The sequence below is a fragment of the Pseudorca crassidens genome, chromosome 16 (genome assembly GCF_039906515.1).
Source record: "Pseudorca crassidens isolate mPseCra1 chromosome 16, mPseCra1.hap1, whole genome shotgun sequence".
Lineage (NCBI taxonomy): Eukaryota > Metazoa > Chordata > Mammalia > Artiodactyla > Delphinidae > Pseudorca > Pseudorca crassidens.
In genome coordinates this window covers 19,109,377-19,134,779 of record NC_090311.1, presented here as the reverse complement: position 1 = coordinate 19,134,779, position 25,403 = coordinate 19,109,377, and the positions used below count along the sequence as shown (strand labels likewise).

Sequence of the window (25,403 nt, the reverse complement as noted above, 5' to 3'; positions counted from 1 at the left end):
TTTTCATTTTTCTCGGGTAAATACCTAGGTGTTGAATTTCTGGATCATACAGTAAGAGTATTTTTAACTTTATAAAAACATTCATATTCATGATATGTACTTTCCAGATTTTTCCTTTATTTTATAATATCTTTATTAAAATAATGTTTTCATTCCAGAATATGCCCCCTTAACATATTGTATTAGATGTTTGGCAATATGTTAACACAATGCATTGGCTTTAATTTCTATATAGCATCTGTCATTTATCTCAGATAATGATAATGCCAGGAGGTTTGAGTTAAATGAAAAGTACTTAGATAATGTTTAGCAGTTCTAGATTTAAATCTTAGCCTTGCACTTCTCATCTGTGTGCTTTTGAGTGATTCATTTTAACTTTTAAAAGTATTAGTTTCCTCATCTTTTATTATTTATTTATTTATTTCCCCCCGACACACACACTGTATTTTATTTTTACAAGAGATAAATAAACTGACACCAAGCATTGTAAATGGATGATCGCAACAAAAGCAACAATGATTGCAACTACTGAATACGAAACACACTCATATTATGTCATATGACGTTCAGTCCAGTAATCCTCCACTGCAACAGCTCCTTTACTTTGCAGTGATAATTAATTTGTATATTTTTTGCCTCTGAGTCCTTACTGGATTTTTTTTTATTCAAACAAAGTCACAAAAATTATAATCATCCTCATCTATACATATATATATACATATTAGAGATGAGATCTGATAGATTTTAGGAGTAGTTTCTTATATGAAAATGAGCAATAATTCAATCATTTATTCCATTTTTAGGCCATTGTAATGGTTTTAGAGTCAACTGGAGAAAGTACATTTAAAATGATTTTGGACTTATTAAAATCTCTTTGGAAATCTTCTACCATTACTCTAGACCAAATGAAAAGAGTAAGTATAACATTATTTTGAACAATTTTTAGGCTTACATCTTAAATATATATGATTGAATACAGATTACGAATTGTCAGTGAATTTTCTTTTAGGCTTGTGTAGTAATATTATGCGTGTATATATATATATATATATATATATATATTAATGGTACTGTTTATGTTTGAACCTCTTATAGCCATTTCCTGGAAAGTAATAAATACTCCAGTATTTTTGAACCTGTATTTTGAAAAATGTGATGTGTATGTGTTCTTCAAGAGTTCTAAGATACGATAATTTATTTTTTATATCTAGAGAGAAACATGAATTTCTAACAAATTTATAAAGTACTTAATTTATTCCTATTTAAAATTGTATGCATTGTTATTAAATATTGGTGAGGTTCTTACTTGCCTTTTATTTTTTAAAAATGTAGTAAATGTATTATAGAGAAGTAGATGGGGAAGAAATGTGTCCAACGTCTAATGTCTGCCTGAAGCTCTTTTGAGAGAACAGTTTTAAAGAAAATATTCTGTAAAAAAATAGACTTACTCTTTGTACTTTTCGAGGTTAGGATCTGACTGCAGTCTAATTATATGAACATTTGGCCTTAAATATAGATTGATAATAGTGATGGATTGTATGGCATTATGTATTTTATATGGGCTAACAACTCTGTATGTAATTCCATTGTTTTTAGGGTTATGAGAGAATTTACAGTGAAATTCCAGACATTAATCTGGATGTCCCACATTCATACTCTGTGCTTGAGCGATTTGTAGAAGAATGTTTTCAGGCTGGAATAATTTCCAGACAACTCAGAGATCTTTGTCCCTCAAGGTACTTGGTTTATTACTTTCTCGACGTGTAATACTGGCTGAGGTGCTTGGGAGGGCTAAGCTAATTTTCTGTTATTCCAGTCTGTGTCTGAAAGATAATAGTATCTTCCCTGAAGTCACTCATCAGTGAAAATCATCTGAATTTATGGAGAAACAAGGGTGAAGCTTATTTTGTTCTCTTGTAAATCTGTATAGGACTACCTCATGAAGCCACAGTTCATTGGAAGGAAAATAATTTTGTGGAGTAGTTCTGTGTACCAGGCTCTGTTCTAAGTGGTTTAAATATTCTTTCAGAGTAGATATCACCAGTGAGATGAAAAAATTGAGGCTTACGGCAGTGTAATGTACCTTTTCTAAGGTCACGGTAGAAGCCAAGGATGGATCCAGACTTTTTCTGGCTTTTAAGATCTAGGTTCGTTCCTGTATTTCATGTGGGTTCCTTTTGCTCCCTCATAGAATGGAGAATTGGGACTGATTGGATTTTACCGCTCTAGAAAGTGTGTGTGTGATTCTTTTGGAGGTATTATATATGTGCTGCTAGGTTCAAACTCCTTAGGAGTTGATGAATTTTTTTTGTTATTGTTAAAGCTTATAATGAAGTTTGTATTGTAATAGATATAAAAGTTTAGCAACAGCTAACCCTCTGGTCTGGGTCTGTTTTATATTTTAAGTTTTTGTAATTTTTATATGAAGAAGTTTCAGTCTTTATGTATTTTTATGTAAGTGCACTGTGAGAATTAAATCTCAAAAAATACTTCCCTATAGTGTCCTTTGCTCTACAAAGTTTAGAAGCCATTAAGAGAGAAGAAAAAGATAATGGTGGAATATACATTTTAATGGCTTTGATAAAAATGTTTGAAAATGTAGATCTCTACTTTGGTGATGGCATCATTGATGTACTGATGTGCCAAGTGGTATACATCAGTAACAACTGCCAGCTTTGGCAAGGCTTTCTGCTACTTGCTGCTTCATTTCCAGCCTTGATCTCCTAATATTACAGTGTGAAGCCTTTACGTTCAGGAAAATATAGCTGGTTTACATTTAGACTTAGTATGAAAATGGGTTAACTTTGGCACTGGCTCTTTTAAAAAGTTTTTCAGCCTCTATTCAAAGGTCTAACTAGTTACTTCTATTGTGGCTTTACTTTCAAGGATCATTTGAAGAGTTGTCTAAACCTTCTATGTATTCCATAGAACTTTCACTTTTTATCTCTATCCTTTTGCTTATTTGGACGGAGTGCACATTTATGTGTGACCTTGAATGCCTGTGTGTATTGGTCTAGGGTCAGAGAATAATAAGGGCTAATCCTGCTCAAGTTCTGTTTAGCACTTACTGCTTTAGGCTGCTGTTCAACTGTTCCTCTTGGGCTGCTGTCACTACATGTAGCTAGTGTGTGGTTACATTATAGAGGAAGGTCTCTTGAGTTTGAAATAGCAGAAATCTCAAAATGGGGCATATGGGACTTCCATATGGGACGTCCAGTGGTAAAGAATCCGCCTTACAATGCAGGGGACATGGGTTCATTCACTGGTCGGGGAACTAAGATCCCACATGCTGCGGGGCAACTAAGCCCGCACACCACAACTACTGAACTCGTGTGCCTCAACAAGAGCCCGTGTGCCGCAAGCTACAGAGCCCACGTGCTGTGGAGCCTGCACGCCGTGACTACAGAGCCCATGCACCACAGCTACAGAGCTGATGCGTCCTGGAGCCCACGAGTCACAACTAGCGAGAGTAAACCTGCATGCCACGATTAGAGAGAAGCCTGCGTGCTGCAATGAGACAAGTCCATATGCCGCAATGAAGACCCAACACAGCCAAAAAAAAAAGAACATAAATAAATAAGTAAATATTTTTTAAAAAGGGGCATATACTGGAATTAACTGGACTCTGTTTTTCCACATTCAGGTTATAGCTTTTCTATATCTGAGAAAAAAATTAAACATTTTTAAACATAGATCTTTTGATAGCTTCTGTAGCTCTAGTTTGCATAATTCCCAATCATGTTGGTGTTTCCTATTTGGTTCAGTGTTTAGCTTTCAAATAATATTAATGACATACTAGAAATAAATACAGGCATACCTCATTTCATTGTGCTTTGCAGATGCTGTGTTTTTTACAAATTGAAGGTTTGTGGCAACCCAGCGTTGACAAGTCTATTGGTGCCATTTTCCCAACCAGCATTTGCTCACTTTGTGTCTGTGTTGCATTTTGGTAGTTCTCAGTATTTCTAACCCTCCACCAGCAAAAAGATTAATGACCTGTTAAAGGCTCGGATAATAATTAGCATTTTTCAGCAATAAAGTAGTTTTAAATTTTGATATGTACATTGGGTTTTTAGACATAATGCTTATTGCACACTTAATAGGCCACAGTATTGTGTAAACATAGTTTTATATTCAGGAAACCAAAAAATTCATGTGATTGTAATGTGATAGCACTTTATTGTGGTGATCTGGAACTGAACCCACAATAATTTTGAGGCATGTTTGTATTAAATTTCCAAACAGCATAATAATGTTTGCCTTATTTATATTTTAATTTTTTTTTTACATGACTTCATTTGGACAGTGAACTTATTTCAATCATCAAGCTTTTATTTACCTAAAAACTGCTCAGATTAAGCAGTTCATTTGATATGTTCTAGGATACGTATCAGGGGAAGTCTTTTCAAAAGACTTAGAGGAATGCTGACTTTTAAAAATATAAATGACAATACACCCCTTCAAAAATTAATGAATAACCAAAAAAGATGAAGTTTTAAATTCTTTTAGTTGACTGTAGTCAGAATTTGTTTTCTTTTTTTTAACATCTTTATTGGAGTATAATTGCTTTACAATGGTGTGTTTCTGCTTTATAACAAAGTGAATCAGTGATACATATTATTATATCCCCGTATCTCTTCCCTCTTGCATCTCCCTCCCCCCCCACCCATCCCACCCCTCTAGGTGGTCACAAAGCACTGAGCTGTTCTCCCTGTGCTATTTGGCTGCTTCCCACTAGCTGTTAGTTTTACATTTGGTAGTGTATATATGTCCATGCCACTCTCACACTTTGTCCCAGCTTACCCTTACCCTTCTCCGTGTCCTCAAGTCCATTCTCTAGTAGGTCTGTCTTTATTCCCATCTTGCCCCTAGGTTCTTCATGACCTTTTTTTTAGCTTCCATATATATGTGTCAGCATATGGTATTTGTTTATCTCTTACTGACTTACTTGACTCTGTATGACAGACTCTAGGTCCATCCACCTCACTACAGATAACTCAATTTCGTTGCTTTTTATGGCTGAGTAATACTCCATTGTATATATGTGCCACATCTTTATCCATTCATCTGTTGATGGACCCTTGGGTTGCTTCCATGTCCTGGCTATTGTGAATAGAGCTGCAGTGAACATTGTGGTACATGACTCTTTCTGAATTATGGTCTTCTCAGGGTATATGCCCAGTAGTGGGATTGCTGGGTCATACGGTAGTTCTATTTTTAGTTTTTTAAGGAACCTCCATACTGCTCTCCATAGTGGCTGTATCAATTTACATTCCCACCAGTAGTGCAAGAGGGTTCCCTTTTCTCCACACCCTCTCCAGCATTTATTGTTTCTAGATTTTTTTGATGGCCATTCTGACTGGTGTGAGATGGTATCTCATTGTAGTTTTGATTTGCATTTCTCTAACGATTAATGATGTTGAGCATTCTTTCATGTGTTTGTTGGCAATCTGTATATCTTCTTTGGAGAAATGTCTATTTAGGTCTTCTGCCCATTTTTGGATTGGGTTGTTTGTTTTTTTGATATTGAGCTGCATGAGCTGCTTGTAAATTTTGGAGATTAATCCTTTGTCAGTTGCTTCATTTGCAAATATTTTCTCCCATTCTGAGGGTTGTCTTTTGGTCTTGTTTATGGTTTCCTTTGCTATGCAAAATCTTTAAGTTTAATTAGGTCCCATTTGTTTATTTTTGTTTTTATTTCCATTTCTCTAGGAGGTGGGTCAAAAAGGATCTTGCTGTGATTTATGTCATAGAGCGTTCTGCCTATGTTTTCCTCTAAGAGTTTGATAGTGTCTGGCCTTACATTTAGGTCTTTAATCCATTTTGAGTTTATTTTTGTGTATGGTGTTAGGGAGTGTTCTAATTTCATTCTTTCACATGTAGCTGTCCAGTTTTCCCAGCACCCCTTACTGAAGAGGCTGTCTTTTCTCCATTGTATATTCTTGTTTCCTTTATCAAAGATAAGGTGACCATATGTGCGTGGGTTTATCTTAGGGCTTTCTATCCTGTTCCATTGATTTATATTTCTGTTTTTGTGCCAGTACCATACTGTCTTGATTACTGTAGCTTTGTAGTATAGTTTGAAGTCCGGGAGCCTGATTCCTCCAGCTCTGTTTCTAAAGATTGCTTTGGCTATTCAGGGTCTTTTGTGTTTCCATACAAATTGTGCAATTTTTTGTTCTAGTTCTGTGAAAAATGCCATTGGTAATTTGATAGGGATTGCATTGAATCTGTAGATTGCTTTGGAAATTAATGAATAACCAAAAAAGATGAAGTTTTAAATTCTTTTAGTTGACTGTAGTCAGAATTTGTATCTGTTTTCATGTTTGTGTTCTTTTCATTGCAGGGGCAGAAAACGTTTTGTAAGTGAAGGAGATGGAGGTCGTCTTAAACCAGAGAGCTACTGAATATAAGAACTCTTGCAGTCTTAGATGTTATAAAAAAAATATATATCTGAATTGTAAGAGTTGTTAGCACAGTTTTTTGGTTTTTTTTTTTTTTTAGCACTTGTTTTGGGTACAAGGCATTTTTGAAATTTTGTAAACTTACATTTAAGGGAAATTTTTAAAGTAAGTGTTTTTTCTTTTTCTTTTTTGAGCGTGTAAAGGAGGGACAGAAAAGTAACCACTTCTTAAGTGGGATATTCTCATAAGCTACCTTTTTTAAGTGCCATGTTTATGACATAATCATTCCAAGTTTTGCATTGATGTCTGACTGCCACTCCTTTCTTTCAAGGACAGTGTTTTTGTAGTAAAATCACTGGTTTATACAAAGCTTTATTTAGGGGGTAAAGTTAAGCTGCTAAAACCCCATGTTGGCTGCTGCTGTTGAAATACTGTGCTTTGGGAGTAAAAAAAAAAAAAAAAAAAAAGTTATTTCTTTGTCTTAAAGAATTTTAAAAAAATGACTTAGTTATGAGACTTATTCATCTTTCCAGGGAACATTGCTCAGTCTTAAAGACTAGACAGTTAAGTAAATGGTGGCTGGAACATCTATTTTTCTACAAAACTGGACGAATGAACCCAGTTCTAGAAGAATGTATGACAAAATAAAACATGTGAAGCAGTGTTGATTCTTTATTGGGAGTACCTTTATTTTAGGGCTTTCAAAAAACATATTTCACACAACAAATTTTAAATCATATAAAAGAGCATGTTTGAACCTAGTGAATTTTAAACTTTGCTCCTAGAAAACTTTTAAAACAAGAGTACAGTAGTAAATGAATTATTTTAATATTATACTTGGTGGGAAATACTTGCACACTTACCTGTTTTTGATCTTATCTAGAGCTTAATGAAATTTCTAAAACATATATACCTTTCATAATTCTTAAGTTCTATTACCAAGTAATGCTTGTGTTACAAAAAATTATTCTTCAAAGACTCATAGTTTTACATTTACCCAGTGTCTGAGAAAATAGTTACCAATAAATAAGTTATCTAAAGAATGATCACATTTCTGACCTCTTTTGCCAAGCCTAAATACTCAGCAAGGCCTCAAGGTCCATACTAATTTAAATTGTCTGATACTGACTGCAGCAAACCAACCAAGAATTATATTGAGAATTCACAGAGGTATTCTTAGAACATATCCATTACAGGTTTAGCTACAGTCTTTTAGAACGAAAACTTTCAATTTTATGTTCATATTTACTTCATGGGCTCTTTCAAGTCCATATTAATTTCCATTTTTAGGGTTTTAAAATTGTGTTTGATACCTGGAAGACAAAGGTGGCCAGGTAAGTCCGTAAAATCAGTATAATTAAAAGCTTAGGTAACTACTGGATAGGTGAGGGTTTCTTAAAAATTAAATTTGTTTAAGAAATACAGTTTTGTCATTACTAGTAGTATCAGTTGGTCAGGCAAGATAGCCTTAAATGTGTCATGACACAAAATTCTTCAAATTCAGTTTTTAATAAACATTTACAGGATTCTCTGACTATAAAAGGTGCATTTACTCACTTGTGCCTAAGAATGTTATCTAGAAAATTGATGGGAATGGTGAACAATAATTGGCAGTTCTAAAAACTTGGGTTAAAAAAAACCAGAATCTGGGTTCAAAGTTTTAAAATTGCTTCTGTTTAGTACAAACTGGAGTGTTTTTTGTTTTAATTATTTTATATTTGTTTTTGGCTGTGTTGGGTCTTTGTTTCTGTGCGAGGGCTTTCTCCAGTTGCGGCGAGCGGGGCCCACTCTTCATCGTGGTGCGCAGACCTCTCACTGCCGCGGCCTCTCCCGTTGTGGAGCACAAGCTCCAGACGCGCAGGCTCAGTAGTTGTGGCTCACGGGCCTAGCCGCTCCGTGGCATGTGGGATCTTCTCAGACCGGACACGAACCCGTGTCCCTTGCACTCGCAGGCAGATTCCTTATCACTGCGCCACCAGGGAAGCCCCAAATCGGAGTGTTTAAATTCACAATCCAAGTTTTATTAATCTTGGTTATTTTTATATTATGGGAATAAAATCTGTTTTATTAATACATACTGCTTTCAGCATACAGATGCAGGTTATTTTCTAGCTATTGTTAATAATAAGGAAGGTGTAGGGTGTTCTGCAGAAGTCCTAAGTTATCATTCAGTGACTTATTTGCGGTTGTTCCTTTTCTGCCATTTCCTGTTGGCGAATTGTATCCTGTGCTGCTTGCTGCATTTTCTCCAGTTTTTCCAGAGTCAGAGATTTTAGGGGTAAAAGTTTGGGTTTACACAGCACCATTGTGGTTATATCTTCTACAGACAACTGCCCTAAAGTTTAAAAAGAAAAGAATTGGAGTGAGATAACACAGCTGTTTGGTGGTTTGGATTTGCAGCTAGAATTAAGGTGTAAAAACTTAATCCATTGACGTTGAAAAATCTCTTGTTCTCATAGTTCCCCCCCAGTGTATCTTCAGTATAAAAATATAAAAGCAACATTTACCCTACAGCATATCTTCAATATAAAAACAACATTTAATACTAGGAAGTTCATAAGGTATTGAATTTTTTAAGATCCTAAGCTACAATGAGACAACTTTTTGTGTCAAACGTTTAATCTCAAAAAAAAATTTGGGGGAAATACAATGTACATAAAAATAAGAGGAGGAACAAGATGGCACAGTAAAAGGACCTTGAGCTCACCCCCTCTCATGAGCACACCAAAATCACAATGCTGAACAACTGTCGATAAAAAAGACTGAAACCTATCAAAAAAGATACATTGAAACACATAAGGCAGAAACCCAGTGAGATGGCAGGAGGGGCACACTCGCAATAGAATCATATCGCATACCCCCCAAGGTGGGTAACCCACAAACCAGAGAACAGTTACATTGCAGAAGTTCTCCCACAGGATTGAGAGTTCTGAGCCCCATGTCAGGCTCCCTAGCCCCGGGGTCTGGCATCAGGAGGGGAGCCCTCAGGGCATTTGGCTTAGAAGGTCAGTAGCGCCTGAATGCAGGAGCTCCATAGAACTGGGGGAAACAGACTCTCCACTCTTGGAACACTCATACCAGGTATTGTGTGCCCGGGAACCCAGGGCAAAAGTGCAGTGACTTGATAGGAACCTGGGCAAGATGGACCTGCTGGTCTTGGAGGGTCTGCTGGGGAGGTGTGAGGTGACTGTGGTTCTCAGGACATAAAGGCTGGTGGCAAACATATACAAGAGTACTCATCTGAAGGCTAACATCTTGCTTGGGACGTTAACAAAAACAATAGAAAAGATGAATGAGACTAAAAGCTGGTTCTCTGAAAAGATACATGAAATTGATAAACCTTTAGCCAGACTCATCAAGAAAAAGGAAGAGGGCCCAAATCAGTAAAACTAGAGAAAGGAGAAGTTACAAGCAGCTATATGCCAATTAAATGGACAACCTAGAGGAAATGGACATTTTTAGAAAAGTACAATCTCCCAAGACTGAACCAGGAAGCAATAGAAAATATGAACAGACCAATTATAAGCACTGAAATTGAATCTGTGATTAAAATACCCCTGAAGAAAGTCCAGGACCAGATGGCTTCACAGGTGAATTCTACCAAATTCAGAGAAGAGTTAGCACCTGTCTTTCTGAAACTATTCCAAAAAATTGCAGAGGAAGGAACACTTCCAAACTCCTTCTATGAGGCCACCATCACCCTGATACCAAAACCACAGGTATCACAAAGATACCACAAAGAAGGACAATTACAGGCCAGTATCACTGATGAGCATAGATGCAAAAATCCTCAGCAAAATACTAACAAACTCAATCCAACAATATATTAAAAGGATCATACACCATGATCAAGTGGGATTTATCCTAGGAAAGCAAGGAGTTTTCAATATCTGCAAATCAGTGCCATATACCACATCAACAAATTGAAGAATAAAAGCCACACGATCATCTCAATAGATGCAGAAAAAGCTTCTGATAAAATTCAACATCCATTTATGATAAAAAAAAAAAACTCTCCAGGAATTGGGCATAGAGGGAACATACCTCAACATAATAAAGGCCATATATGACAAGCCCACAGCTAACATACTCAACGGTGAAAAGCTGAAAGCATTCCTCTAAGGTCAGGTACAAGACAAGGATGCCCAATCTTGCCACTTTTATTCAACATAGTTTTGGAAGTCCTAGTCACAGCCATCAGGGAAGAAAAAGAAAGAAAAGGAATCCAAATTGGAAAGGCAGAAGCAAAGCTGTCACAGTTTGCAGATGACATGATACTATACATAGGAAATCCTAAAGACACTACCAGAAAAATACTAGAGCTCATCAATGAATTCAGTAAAGTCACAGGATACAAAATTAATACACAGAAATTTGTTGCATTTCTATACACTAACAATGAAAGATCAGAAAGAGGAAATAAGGAAATAATCCAATTTACCATCACATCAAAAAGAATAAAATACCTAGGAAAATAAACCCATCTAGGGAGGCAAAAGACCTAACTCTGAAAACTATAATACAGGGATGAAAGAAATCAAAGATGACACAAACAGATGGAAAGATATACCATGTTCTTGGATTAGGAGAGTCATTATTGTCAAAATCACTATACTATGCAAGCCAATCTACAGAGTCAATGCAATCCCTATCAAATTAGCAATGGCATTTTTCACAGAACTAGAACAAAAAATTTTAAAATTTGTATGTAAACACAAAAGACCCTGAATAGCCAAAGCAATCTTGAGAAAGAAAAACGGAGCTGGAGGAATCAGGTTCCCTGACATCAGACTATATGACAAAGCTACAGTAATCAAAACAGTATGGTATGGCACAAAACCAGACATACAGATCAATGGAACAGGATAGAAAGCCCAGAAATAAACCCACTCACCTATGGTCAATTAATCTATGACAAAGGAGTCAAGAATATACAACGGAGAAAAGACACTCTCTTCAGTAAGTGGTGCTGGGAAAACTAGACAGCTACATGTAAAAGAATGAAATTAGAACATTCTCTAACACCACACAGAAAAATAAAATGGATTAAAGACCTAAATGTAAGACCTGATTCTATAAAACTCCTAGAGGAAAACATAGGCAGAACAGTCTTTGACATAAATTGCAGCAATATCTTTTTGGACCTGTCTCCTAGAGTAATGTAAATAAAAACAAAAATAAACAAATGGGAACTAATTAAAGGCTTTTGCACAGCAAAGGGAACCATAAACTAAACAAAAAGACAACCTACAGAATGGGAGAAAATGTTTGCAAATGATGAGACTGACAAGGGATTAATCGTCAAAATATACAAATACCTAATACAACTCAATATCAAAAAAACAAACAACTCAATCAAAAAATGGGCAAAAGATCTGAATAGACATTTCTCCAAAGACATACGGATGGCCAACAGACACATGAAAAAATGATCAACTTCACTAATTATTGGAGAAATGCAAATCAAAACTATAATGAGGTATCACCTCACACTGTTCAGAATGGCCATCATCAAAAAGTCTACAAATAATAAATGCTGGAGAGGGTGTCGAAAAAAAGGAACCCTCCTACACTGTTGGTGGGAATGTAAATTGGTACAGCCACTATGGAGAGCAGCATGGAGTTTCCTTAAAAAACTAAAAACAGAGCTACCATATGATCCTGCAATCCCACTCCTGGACATATATCTGAAGAAAACCATAATTTGAAAAGATACATGCACCCCAATGTTCACTGCAGCACTATTTACAATAGCCAAGAACATGGAAGCAAACTAAATGTACGCTGACAGATGAATGGATAAAGATGTGGTATATATATGTGTGTGTGTGTATATATATATATGTGTGTATATATATACACACACATACATGCACACACACACACACAATGGAATATTAGTCAACCATAAAAACGAATGAAATAATGCCATTTGCAGCAATATGGATGGACCTAGATACTTTCATACTAAGTGAAGTAAGTCAGACAGAGAAAGACAAATATCATATGATATTGCTTATATGTGGAATCTAAAAAACATGATACAAATAAACTTACATACAAAACGGAAATAGACCCACAGACACAGAAAACAAACTTATGGTTACCAAAGGGGAAAGGTGTGGGAGGGATAACTTAGAAGTTTGGAATAAACATATACACACTACTATATATAAAATAAACACCAAGGACCTACTGTATAACACAGGGAACTATACTAAATATTTTGTAATAACCTATAAGGGAAAAGAATCTGAAAAAAAGTAGATATATATGTATGTATAACTGAATCACTTTGCGATACACCTGTAACACAACACTGTAAATCAACTATACTTCAATAAAAAAAAGAAATGGAAATACAACAACAACATATATGTAGTAAAGTATGGTATTAACATGAATACTCAAATTACTGAATGTAATTGTAATTCGGCTTTTGCTACATTGTTTGATTTAGGTTTCTTTTCCCCCATTTTCAGACCTTATTTAGTATTATGATAAATTATGGTGCTATTTTTTTCCACTGGAAATTCCTTATTGTAATCTGCAATCTTGAGTGTAACAGAATTTCTACATTTAAGAAACAATCCAACTGTCATTTTACATCCTTTTACTAGTGGGGGCGGGGAGGCAATGGATTACTCCTTTACAACCTACTCATGACAAAAGCATAGTAAAGGTGGAGAGTATGTGTGGTGTATAGAACACAAAATAGTTTCAGATATTTAGCTATTGAGGCTGCTACATGACACTGCCTATTAGTTTTTAGGTTCCTACAATATTCTATGACCTAAGTATTTGTAACTTAGATACCTTGTTTTGGAAGAACTTCCCGGAACATTGACTTCATTTCTGCCATATCTGAATTGTTGGATAGTTTCTTCCTTCAATGAGAAAACAATTATTAGTACTATTCAAGAATGAATTACCAAAGCATATTGCTTGAGATAGATATTTCCATTGTAGTTTAAGAAAATCACAATTCCTATAGAAAATGAACTATCCTATCCTTGCATAATTTTCCCATTAATTACCTGTGAGTCTTTTCATTGAAACAAGGTTGAGATAGTTCATATAAGCATGCAGATCTTGTCAACTTTCATTCATAAGTGGTGGTGGTAATTGGAAGGCTGCATGTTCTAAATTTTTCCCCTCCTAGTGAAAATTGGGCTTAAGTTTTTCAGGCAAAGGTAAATTATCCAATAGTTATCTATCCAGCTGAGGAAAACCAAAGGGATTTATGTGCAGCTGATAGCATCTCCCCTGAATGGTGGGTGATGTAAAAGACATGACCATTTGGGAGGTGGGGTAAGGCAGAGTGTTAGGGAAAGGAGGAGGTAGTATGTAAATACTGCCTAACATCCCCACTTCCTTCAGTAACTAACAGCCAGTTTCTACTTTAATTCCTTTGCTATAATGACAAAAAGCATCTTAAGGATCAGTTACTGGCTACATAGCTGCAATTTGTAAGGAAGCAACACAAACAGGTGAAATTGGCTCTTGGATACCAGAAGCGAGGTGTGCTCTCAGTTTATTTTCCTCTAATACAGAGATACTCTATGCTGAAGCATCAGTGAATACCCTCACGTGAGTATTTTGTTATGAATATCCCAGCATATATGTCATCTCTGGCTGATTACAACCGTTCCCAGTGTTACATCCCAGTTTATGCCATGTTATATATATTCAAGGTGTTCTGGACTGTAACTTGTAGCGTGACCCCTTTCCAAACACAGATGCTACTCTAGACAGTCCCACCCATTTTGTGATATTTCGCCATACTGATGCAACTCACTGTATATCTTTCACAACATCACCACCACAGAAGAAAGATTATTTATAATGTGGTGATGCTGGCTTGGTGCCTGCCTTTACCACCCACTGCAAATTAGTTATAATCAAGTGAAGCTGCTTCTGGTCTTAGTTATTCCCATTACCTCTACTTTGACATTCCTAAAAAAAGCTTCATACTCCCCATCCACCAAGCCTCTTCCCCTTCTTGTTCAAATTCCTATTCTGGAAGATCTAAAGTTCCTGAGGAAGCTCTATCTGCTTTCCACAACTGTCACTGAAACTTACCCCTATACTGCTCTCTCTGGGAATGAAGATGAAGTAGGGAATGGACCAGGAATAAAGCAACTCATCACTACCTAGAATCTGAGATAAATGCAATATACAATTTACTCAGAATGCACAGCTTCTCCTTCTGACACATTCTTTCCTTCTTGTTACTTAGGCCTGCCAGTGGTAACTAGTGTTCATTCTTTTTTGTTGTTGTTGTTGAAGGTTAGTAATATTGCAGATCTCTGAGTAGCCTGAATACAACTGTAACAAACAATACTTAGCCTCTCCATTAAGGATAACACAATGAAAATATTCATTAGGCCCTTATTTGGTACAAATCTGACATGATATGCTACTGAAAGGGAGGATAGACATTATAAATGTTGATGAATGTGAGAGAAATGCATAGCATCTAAGGGTTTTTTTTTTTGCGGTACGCAGGCCTCTCACTGTTGTGGCCTCTCCCGTTGCGGAGCACAGGCTCCGGATGCGCAGGCTCAGCGGCCATGGCTCACGGGCCCAGCTGCTCCACGGCATGTGGGATCTTCCTGGACCGGGGCACGAACCCGTGTCCCCTGCATCGGCAGGCGGACTTTCAACCACTGTGCCACCAGGAAAGCCCTAAGGGTTTTTATATCACCAAATTTTTAATCACCAAAATGATAAAATGATAGATGAACAAATACTTAACTCTTAGCTGTTTTAGAGTAGCAACTCTAGTTACTCAGAATTTAATCACTATCTTTTGCTATCTCTTCTTTATACCTCTTTCACATCCAAAATCTGGCTTGCGGAAAACAATGAAGCTTGGTGCTCTACCAAACCTTAGTTCTCTGAGTAAGCTTCCATTGTTACTGGAAAGGGTGTGGAGCCAAAGGCCTTGTAGGGAGTGGGTTGGGCCTGGTGTGGGGAAGATCAGTGCTGTCACTTGCCTGGGTGGAGTGTCTACTTTGCTAGGGTTGATTCTTGTTCCTAGGCCCCCCTAGGCATTGGCAGGAGAGGAACAGGAAGGGAGGGCTAAAATAAGCAAGGTGGTGGTTGGATGCCCAGCACTGCCAATGCTACACTGTCTTGATAATCAACTGCCCAGGGAGCCCAGCGTAGGAAGGAGCATTTATATCCTTCTCCAGGGTAACTGCTAATAGCCAAGCATGGGTGTTTTGCCTGGTGTGATGCACCCTAAGGAGTTGTGGCTACCCCTAAGGGTACTTTCTAATTGGTAAGGTAATATGTGTGTACCACCAGGGATAGATGGGCCAAAGAAGAAATATATCAGCTGGGGATGAAATTCATGTGTATTATTCAAGTGCCACATCATTCAATTCAATAAATATGTGAGTGTCTACCATGTGCCAGGCACCATTCATTAGTGAACAAAAGAGAAAAAAATGTTTGCTCTTTCAGAGCTTACAGTCTAGAGTATGGGGAGAGAAACAAATAACATAATGGTAGTAAGTGTTATAGAAAATAAAATAGTTTAAGGGGATTTAGGAGGGCTGGGTGTTGTGGTGATTACAATTTGAACAGGAAAATCATTATAGCCTCATTAAGAAAGTGAAAATCATTGTGGTCTCATTTTGGTGTGTGTGTTGTATCTTTTGAGATTGCAAGAAAATCAGAAGCCTAGTATTCAGTTAGGGAATGTATAGGGTAATGGACACTATTGGTGGGCGGGTTTGTTGGTACAGCTTTTTTAGAGGGATAATTTATAGTATCTTTTAATATTTTGTAGTATCTACTAAAACTAAATATGCACATTTTCTTTGACCCAAACCTTCTACTAGTAATGCTCACTAAAGAAACAAAGCATGAGTGTGTAAAGATATAAGAATAAGAATGTTCATTAGGGCACTGCATTCAGGCACATGTCACAGGTCAAATAAATCACGGAACCACCATACCATGGAGTACTATGATAGACTTTAAAATGATACAGATGGGCAAGCCATATTTTAAGAGAAAACATTAAATTGCAAAAGTAAAATGGGGCTTTCCTGGTGGCGCAGTGGTTGAGGGTCCGCCTGCCGATGCAGGGAACACAGGTTCGTGCCCCGGTCCGAGAGGATCCCACGTGCCGCGGAGCGGCTGGGCCCGTGAGCCATGGCCGCTGAGCCTGCACATCCGGAGCCTGTGCTCCGCAACGGGAGAGGCCACAACAGTGAGAGTCCCGCGTACCGCAAAAAAAAAAGGTAAAAGAAAATTCCTACAGTAATAGAACCCAAACTTTTAATGCTTAGAGAATGCAGTGTCAATTAGTCACTTTTTGAAGCTTTTAGTCTGGGTAATTAGAAAATAATCTGCTGTTTCCCTTCCCCCCAGTTTCTTTAGTTTGTAATTTCTCCCAGAGATAATGGTTTTGACGGATAATGTGTTTCAAAATCATGATAAAGGAACCAAACCTGTTGTAGCATTTGAGCTAGATGTCTAAAATTAACACAAAAGAACCCAGAGGGAAACCAAATCTTTGTCATGAAAAATTTTACTAAGTTGTTGGTGTGAGAGTTGAAAAGCATTTATGTCTAGGCAGGATTAGTACTTTAAGTCAATCATACACATGTTGATAACATAAATTAGTCATACAACTTGGACAAGTTAGAAATCTCTGGGGAGATTTAGTTTGATAACCAAACTAGATTTACTTTGACAACCAAACTAAATTATGGGTGTGGGACTGGACAAGAGCACTAGTGTGTCCTTCTGAACCTTAAGAATGTGTTCAGTAGTCCTCAAATTTTATCCTTGTATAACCCTTTTGAAAAAACTAGGCAGAGAAATTAGGTCACCTTTTACACATTTCTAGATAGACATATAAATTTGTTATAAGTTTAGTTACAAAGGATAAAATTTCCAGCATATTTAAAAATAACATATTAATCCTTAAAAATATATGTAATATAATCAAAATATCATAGCAATCTGATAGCTACCATCATCCATTAATAAAAAATGAAGAACTTAAAAAAATTTTTTTTTTAAGATTTAATTTTATTTTTTTGGCTGTGTTGGGTCTTCGTTGCTGTGCGCGAGCTTTCTCTAGTTGCGGTGAGCGGGGGCTACTCCTTATTGTGGTGCGCGGGCTTTCTCTAGTTGCGGTGGCTTCTCTTGTTGCGGACCACGGGCTCTTGGCGTGCAGGCTTCAGTAGTTGTGGCTTGCGGGCTCTAGAGCGCAGGCTCAGTAGTTGTGGCGCACGGGTTTAGCTGCTTTGCGGCACGTGGGATCTTCCCAGACCACGGCTCGAACCTGTGTCCCCTGCACTGGCAGGCGGATTCTTATCCACTGCGCCACCAGGGAAGTCCCAAGAACTCTTTTTTAAGTCAGAAATTTTGTATCTTTTTTTCTCCCTACATCTCTATTTCCACTCCACTTAATTTTATTTTAATGTATGTTTTCATGCTTGAACATATTTTAGTAATTATCCTACCATACTTCTCTGCCACAAAAATGTTTACAAATTTAAATGAAAACTTAAAATATTTTGGATTGAGTTATTCCAATTATTAGTGAAAATCAATAAAAATAAATTACACATCAATAATATAATTACTGAGCATAAAGAATAAAGTTAATGGCTAAAAAAAATCTCTTAGTAGGAAAAAATACATTTTGTCTGTGGGTTTTGTTTTATAGCATTAGTCTTATTTTTAAAAGATGCTGCCACTGGAACTGTCAGATCTCAAGCTTAATCAGCAATAAGCAACACTTGAAAAGCTTACAAGTTTTGCATATTTTTCATAGATTAGCTTATATGAAAACATACTGTTGAGACCAAGATCATGGGTTAAATAGCTAAACAGGACTGTTAGCTTTAAATTGTACTCTATTTTCATCTAGCCAGCTGGAAAATGTAGACTACAGTCAGATGGGGGCAGACAGAGAAGAGGAATAGATTACTCAAATCCAAATTCCATTCCTGGTAACTCAAAACATATACATATGGATCAGAAATATCAAAATGGAAACATACTGTGGATGCCAAAGCCAAGTCTTAGCTTCTAAAAATGCTCAGGCCAGGATTTGGATGTTTTAAAAACTCTCCTCCTAGGTCATACTAAAGTCTCCTTAGTCTAATATTTGATCTTTGATAGGAGCCCCAAAAGAGCCATTCTGTGGGTCAAGTGGTGTGCCTACCACTTCTAGTCCACCATTAGCTTTTCATCATTTTTTTCCCTCCATTAATTTATCTAAACTTACCAGCTTATCCTAATGGTACAAAACCCCATTTTTAAATTCTGAAATTGAATGCTTCAGAGTATTCTAGGATCCCAAGTATTTTAAACAAGCTGCAACAGTATAATCCAATGTATGATTTAAAACAAAAGCTTGTACTGGCATTTTTGTTTGTTTTCATTTTTTTCGGGTCAGTATATTCCATGTTTATACTTTAAATGGGTTGTACTCTGGCTAATTAGCTTTGTGACATTGAAAACATTTCCTAACCAATTGGAGGTTTGATTTTCTCATAAAAAACATGTTTAGTACCAGTCTTGAGTTGCAAGGTTCAAATGAAAAGTGAATGTAAAAGTGCTTAGAAATACAGTGTGACATTTATTATTCCATGTCTAATTTTCGTATCTCTATAATAAAAAACTTGTTGTAGATTTCCTGTTAAGTGCCCTCCCACACTTAAAAACCCTCTGAATCCTCATCAACACCACAGTACCTACAAAAGAGCATGATCTATTTAAAGATGTTTTCCTTTAAAAATCTGTCTTAATTATTTACTTTTAAAGAGCATGGGCTACCGGATTGTTCTTTCTTTTCTTTAAATTTAATTAATTAATTAATTAATTTTGGGCTGCGTTGGGTCTTCGTTGCTGCACGCCGGCTTTTCTTTAGTTGCAACCAGTGGAGGCTACTCTTCGTTGCGGTGCGCAGGCTTCTCACTGCAGTGGCTTCTCTTGTTGTGGAGCATGGGCTCTAGATGTGCGCAGACTTCAGTAGCTATGGCACGTGGGCTCAGTAGTTGTGGCGCACGGGCTTAGCTGCTCCACGGCATGTGGGATCTTCCTGGACCAGGGCTCGAATCTGTGTCCCCTGCATTGGCAGGCAGATTCTTAAGCACTGCACCACCAGGGAAATCCCATTTTTCTTAAATATATTAAAGATATGATAATAAAGAAAACTTATTTCCTAATATAATTCAAGGTTGAGAAAATGTGAACAAGTTTTTAATTTGGTGGAAAAGAGTAAAAACCTTTTAAATTGCAATCAAGGAAATAGACAGTGTACATAAGAGTCTATCTTTAATTTTTTTTTTTTTTTTTTTTTGCGGTACGTGGGCCTCTCACTGTTGTGGCCTCTCCCGTTGCAGAGCACAGGCTCCGGACGCGCAGGCTCAGCGGCCATGGCTCACGGGCCCAGCCACTCCGTGGCATGTGGGATCTTCCCGGACCAGGGCACGAACCCGTGTCCCCTGCATCAGCAGGCAGACTCTCAACCACTGTGCCACCAGGGAAGCCCCTCTATCTTTAATTTTTGATGGAGGCGATAAGTGACTTGTTACCTTACTTAGATAAGTAAATGCACCTGAAATACGGCAAAAAAGGAAACATTTCTAAAGCATTCTGAGATTTTCAACCAAAGTACCAATTGCGTTTTTATGCAAGAAACACAGAGGTCATAAACTTGTAGCCCTTGGTGTTACCCAGTTAAATGTTTTGCTGGCTTGATTAATGTTTAAAAAGTATTTGAACCAATGTTTAAAAGTCAGGAGATTTCAAGACAAAACAAAAATTTTAAAAAAAATCAGGATATTTCACATTAAGTCCACATTTTAGTTCCTCTTGACAAATCTGGTAACACCAGGTCCATATCCCCAGATGGCAAAATTTGGCTGGGGCTGGGAAGTGATGCCCCATTTAGGTGAGCATGGGGAGTTCTCCAATCCCCACCACTGCCTATTGTTTCCCTTAACATTACCTGCCCGGCAACCATAGGCACCTGACTTCACAACTTCAGTAAAACAAAGCCACGCCAATATATTACATGCCAAACAATCCTCTTTTATCATTAATAGGCATTAAGAAGCAAAAATACAATCTCTGGGAACCGAGGGAGGCACTGGAAGCAACCTTGTTTATGTAGAATACAGTAAAGGATATTTTTCTTTTGTGACTATTTATTAATTCCTTTTAAGTAAGTTCAATCTCTCTGCTGCAGGTTGTCGATGGGGGTGGCAGGAATGGCAGGAACAAAAATGAAAAAATTTATCTTTTGTCTTATGCAAGACTTGTGTGGTTGACTGACAGATGAATTTTCAAACGCATATTAGATTTCTGAATGTAAACTAACATGAGAAAAGGTGAAAGAGGGAGTCCCAAAAAACGTGGTTTTCAGCAGATACAAATTAGTAATGCTCACTCTCACTCAAGTGGTTGACCACATGCTAGCAGACTGCTTAATTTGGATTGATAATGTTCAACCAGAGATGCCAAATAACATCATATGTCATGTAGTTGGAAACTAGAGTAGATTCTGTTTTGTTTTGCTATCTGGCATCTGCTGGTAGAAAAATGTTGCAACATGTTCAATTTGGCTAATTAATCCAGACTCATGTGAATAATATGTGCAGTGTCTAGCTTCTGAAACATGCCTAGGCCTAAGAACAGGAACTGCTCTTCTTGGGTGAACCTGGATGATGCCATTCGTTCTGTTACATTCCAGTAGCAGACACTACTGTTAAGTTAGTAGAAAATGACATAGCCTACTCATGCAGAATACCTTTTTCTAATAATTTGTTTTTTCAAAATTCAGTACTAGAAAGTGGTTCTAAAACTGTTAGCTACTAACCCTTAAAAAAGGGTTAAACCTTTTAAAAAAAACGTATCTGAAGAACTTTTTATATTCTCAGCATCAGAGATATAAACCTACTTCAATAGTATGCAAGGAAGGGGAAATAAAGAATTGTTTGATACTTTACTATTTCTGAAAGCCTGAACCTCAGATCACCTATATCAAAATCCCCTGGACAATTATTAAAAATACAGATTCTTCAGGAGTCTTCCCCAGACTCATGAATCAGAATCTCTAATTTTTAATTAAGTTCCCCACATTAAAGTTGGAGAACCAACTTAAAGTCATTCACTCATTCAATAAATAAATATTTAATGCCTACAATGTACTCAGATTGGACTGCTTTAGAAGCTACTAATAACTACCATACACTGACCATATACCATGTACTATATACTATGCTAAAATAAAGCATTTTATGTGTTTGACTCATTCTGTTCAACAATTCTAAGAGGTTTTACAGCTCCATTTAATAGATGATAAACAGAATGAGTAAACTGTCCAAAGTCACCAGCTAATGAATGTGCCTGTTCCTGAAACCCAGGTCTGATTCTAAAATCTGTGGTCTAAATTGGTATATTATTTTGCCTTATTTGAATCTGGAGTAAACTTAAAACTGTTTCATAGTCCCACCATGAGCAAATTTTCTTCTACACAAAAGAAGTGACTGAAGGAGTGCATTACTTAACTTTCATATGAAGGCTAAAAACATTCTATATCAATCTAAGAATTTTTGCCCTACCAGAGCATTTTCTTCTGTCCCCTTAAGTGCATTTTCTTCCTTCTGCTTATCTTTCATGATCAAATATAAGTCTAGGATAGAAGGAATACATAAGCTTGGCAATCTGGGGAGTTTTCCTCTTGTGATTATGAAGTAAATTCTGCAAACACTTCTCTATCCATTGGACACAGACTGTACCTAATGTACTAAGTGCTAAGTATAATCTTGATTTTGCAATTTTTAATAAGCTCTGATGAATGCTACCAAAAGCCTATCACAGAAATACCAGGACTAATTAGGACTTGCAAGAGTTTCAGGGAGAAAAATAACATTGCCAAAATTGGATGTGGCCAGATGGCCAGCAGTTGCCCCAGTCTCTGCTTTGATAACATCAAGATTCATCTGTATTTGAATTGCAGGGCCCACACATCTTTCATCAACTGTCCCTGGGGTGCCAGGAGTTGAAAACTCATGAAACTATGCTGACATCAGTACACTTTGCTGAAGATTACATTGCATCAGCTCCAAGTGTAGGCAAAGTAGCAGCAACACTTTATTAAAAGGTAGACAGTCTATGTTGCCATTGCAGGGCACTCTCATACTCTACGTAGACAAGAGGATTAAATACCAAACTCTTCTTTGTAGGATATCATAGAAGGGTGGTATGTTGAGAAGTGGGATGGATTTAACAAGCAGCTCATGGTATGGTAAAAGTAGCTTCATTTGAGAAGACTTAATCATGATTGGAAAAGTATGAATACTGTGAAGTATTCTTGCAAAAAATGTTAAATTGAATCTAATCACACCTCCAGACCAACTTCTGATTTACAAGAAATAAGAAAAAAGGAGATATTCAAAAAGACCCCTGGCCTGAACACTTCAAAATGACAATGTCACAAGGGAAAGAGAGATGGGGGAACTGTTCTAGATTAAGGCCAAAGAGTTATAATACCCAAATACAATACATAAACCATGACTGGATCCTGGTTTTGTTTCTTTTTTGCAAGGAGGAGAAGGTATAAAAGACATTCTTGGTTCAAATGGGAAAATGTACATACATTCGTATTGAATTTCAAAGACTACAGAATTATTAACTTCCTTAGTTGTGATAATGATGTTTTGCAGGAGAACTTTATAATTCTTAGGAAATACATGTTGGGAATTTTAGAGATGTCTGCCTAACAATAGGTGTCTGCAACCTATTTCCAAATGTCTCAGTGACAAACAGTGTATGAGAAGGAGTGAAATAAATATGGCACGACGTTAACAACTGTTGGATTTAGGTGAAACCTACATGAATGTTTATTGTATTCTTTAAACTTTTTAATGTATGAATATTTCTTTAATAAAATATGGGGGGAAGAAATCATTTTGAAGAGACTTCAGAGTGGAAGCCTAAGAAAAGGTTGAGTAACAGGGACTATGCTGAATTTCTGATAAACTGAAGTTCCCTTCAACTTTGCTGGCAACATCTTGGGCATCCAGGAGACACCCAATATATTCCATTTTTCAGTATTTATCAAAATAATATCATGTGCAGGGTAAAGTAACAGGCAGATAAATCTGATACAAACCATTCTATTTAGGAGTAAATATGGTAGTGAAGCTAAGAACACAAGCAGCTGTTATACAAAATAGTGGTTGTCATAAAAGAGGTACAAAAAGTGCTAGGTAAGCTCAGAGAAAATTACTTCCTGCTGGGGAGAATCTGGAAACACATCTCCAATTATAACTAGGACATGGATACAGAATCACAAAAGGTTGGTGCTTCAGTGATAAACCTTGTTAGAGAAAAGAATACATAGTTCATTTTGGCTGGAGCATGAGTACTAAGGATACAAAAAGAAACTAAGCAAAGAAGGTAGGTGTGCACCCTTGTTGTTGACTGGCCTGGATATAAACAATTTTCAGTTTACCTGAAAGTTCTCCTGATCCTTTTTCCCGCAGCTTTAGGCACCCAACCCGATATTACCAAGATGACTCACAGCTGTTGACTCAAAACCTACAGAAGGAACTACATGAGATAATATGTGACAATTCTGGTAAAGAGCCATATAAAACTAATACGATAGTTTTACGAATATTCACAAACATTGTTTAATAAACTGTAGACACGCAGGATTAGGGCAGTATACCTTCATCCAGAGCTGCAGTCAATGCTTACAAACCCCCACCGGAGGAGAAACAAAGAAAACGGAGAAAATTCAGAATCTGAAGACAGGAAGTGCGAAAATAAGACTTAGAGGTGTTGCCGCGGTGGTGGGTAACCATCTTTTTCCTTTATAGCTGGGAATGGAAAATGATTTCCTCAAGCTCCAGAATTCTCCCTCCTCAAAGGTCAGGGGGTGAAAGTACGTAACAGACTTTGCGGGGGCGTGGTCAGGAGCTCCACTTCGCGGGAGTTAAGGGCCACACCCAGGCCCCTCCCGTCCCAGCTTGCAGCAGCGCGGCGACGGGAGCCGGTTGAGCCGCCTCACCCCACAGGGAACCTCAAAGGGGCGGAGGGGGGTGGGGGGCGGGCCGCCGCCTGGCCAGCCCGGAAAGAAAACCTTCTTCCAGCGGAAGCGGCTCTGAGTTCGGCTAGCCCCATCTGCGCTTTGTCTCCCAGGGGCCGTTCGGCCTGCTCGGGCCTGACCCACGGTTCGGGACCAAGGGACACTTACCTCACTTCGCCACTCCTGTCAGAATGGGTACTCCCTGGGGCAAGGGGGGCGCAAGCTATTCCCATCCTTCTGCCATGACCCCATTCAGAAGTGTCAAAGGCAACTTCCGGGCAAGACGGGATTCCGGAGCCCTAAACTCCTGTCCACCTAAGTAAGTGACCAGACGTCCCAGCAGAATAAGGGCCAGGAAACCTGCTCCCTCTATCCCCGAACCCGGGCAGGTAGTCCGGAATAGGAATTAACTTGTTTAACATGGGATGTCTGGTCACGTTTGGTTCTGTTTTGGGCCTACTTACAGATGCATCTCTTCCCAGACGGCTCAACTGTTGCCCAGGGCAATTATGAGATTGGGCGAAGGGAAAACTACGTCACACAGGAGACGGCAGGCCCGGAAACTCCCGATGCCATTATCAGTTATGGCTGCCTTAGCGTCAACAGTAACTTCGGATTGAGAGTTGTCTCTCTACCCAGCTGGAGGCTCTCTCTGTGGCCCAGCTAGCCAGCGGCGCCCTGTGGGCGGGAGAGAGCGCGTTGAGGAGCGGAGGAAAGGAAAAGGGCGGAGAGAGGGAAGCAGGCACCCATACCTTACTCTGATTGGGTAGCGTCACTGGCGACAGTGCCTCACTCTGATTGGGCAGCGTCTGTTGCCCTGGCTCCGCCTGTTTTTCTTCCCTAGCGATTGACGGGCCTGCACCGGAGGGGTGGGGCGGGGCGGTAGGAGCGAGAGTGTGTATAGGGGCGGGCGGGCGGGGCGG

The 25,403-nt window shown here is 38.0% G+C and overlaps 2 protein-coding genes across 7 annotated transcripts in view; one reads left to right on the top strand and one right to left on the bottom strand.

Moving 5' to 3' along the window:
* Positions 1-7,079, top strand: part of PDCD4 (programmed cell death 4) — a 29,898-nt gene extending 22,819 nt beyond the window's left edge. For all 3 annotated transcript variants that reach the window (XM_067709427.1, XM_067709429.1, XM_067709428.1), the window contains 3 exons: positions 804-914; positions 1,597-1,736; positions 6,347-7,079. In XM_067709427.1, coding sequence (XP_067565528.1) covers positions 804-914; positions 1,597-1,736; positions 6,347-6,407 — 312 coding nt within the window. In that variant the 3' untranslated portion in view covers positions 6,408-7,079. The remainder of the gene's footprint in view (positions 1-803; positions 915-1,596; positions 1,737-6,346) is intronic.
* Positions 7,069-25,180, bottom strand: BBIP1 (BBSome interacting protein 1). 4 transcript variants are annotated; one of them, XM_067709433.1, is made up of 5 exons: positions 24,945-25,177; positions 24,121-24,144; positions 23,902-23,999; positions 13,221-13,291; positions 7,069-8,739 (listed from the first exon to the last, which is right to left on the bottom strand). In XM_067709433.1, exons 4-5 carry the CDS (start codon positions 13,264-13,266, stop codon positions 8,573-8,575), a joined length of 213 nt encoding a protein of 70 aa, XP_067565534.1. In that variant the 5' UTR covers positions 13,267-13,291; positions 23,902-23,999; positions 24,121-24,144; positions 24,945-25,177; the 3' UTR covers positions 7,069-8,572. The 4 variants fall into 4 exon arrangements, with proteins under 4 accessions (XP_067565534.1, XP_067565533.1, XP_067565532.1 ...); XM_067709432.1 differs by lacking the exon at positions 24,121-24,144 and having other exon boundaries at positions 24,649-25,177; XM_067709431.1 differs by lacking the exon at positions 24,121-24,144.
* Positions 25,181-25,403: the final 223 nt, after the last annotated feature.

What these genes read in the sequence shown, in the direction of transcription:
- BBIP1 (XM_067709430.1), bottom strand. Translation starts at nt 24,713, where the DNA reads ATGGGAATAGCTTGCGCCCCCCTTGCCCCAGGGAGTACCCATTCTGAC. An exon ending in GACAGGAGTGGCGAAGTGAG is followed by an intron (nt 13,292 to 24,648) that starts GTAAGTGTCCCT and finishes TTCTCATTGAAG; the next exon opens with GAAGAAACTATCCAACAATT. An exon ending in GGAAGTTCTTCCAAAACAAG is followed by an intron (nt 8,740 to 13,220) that starts GTATCTAAGTTA and finishes TTTAAACTTTAG; the next exon opens with GGCAGTTGTCTGTAGAAGAT.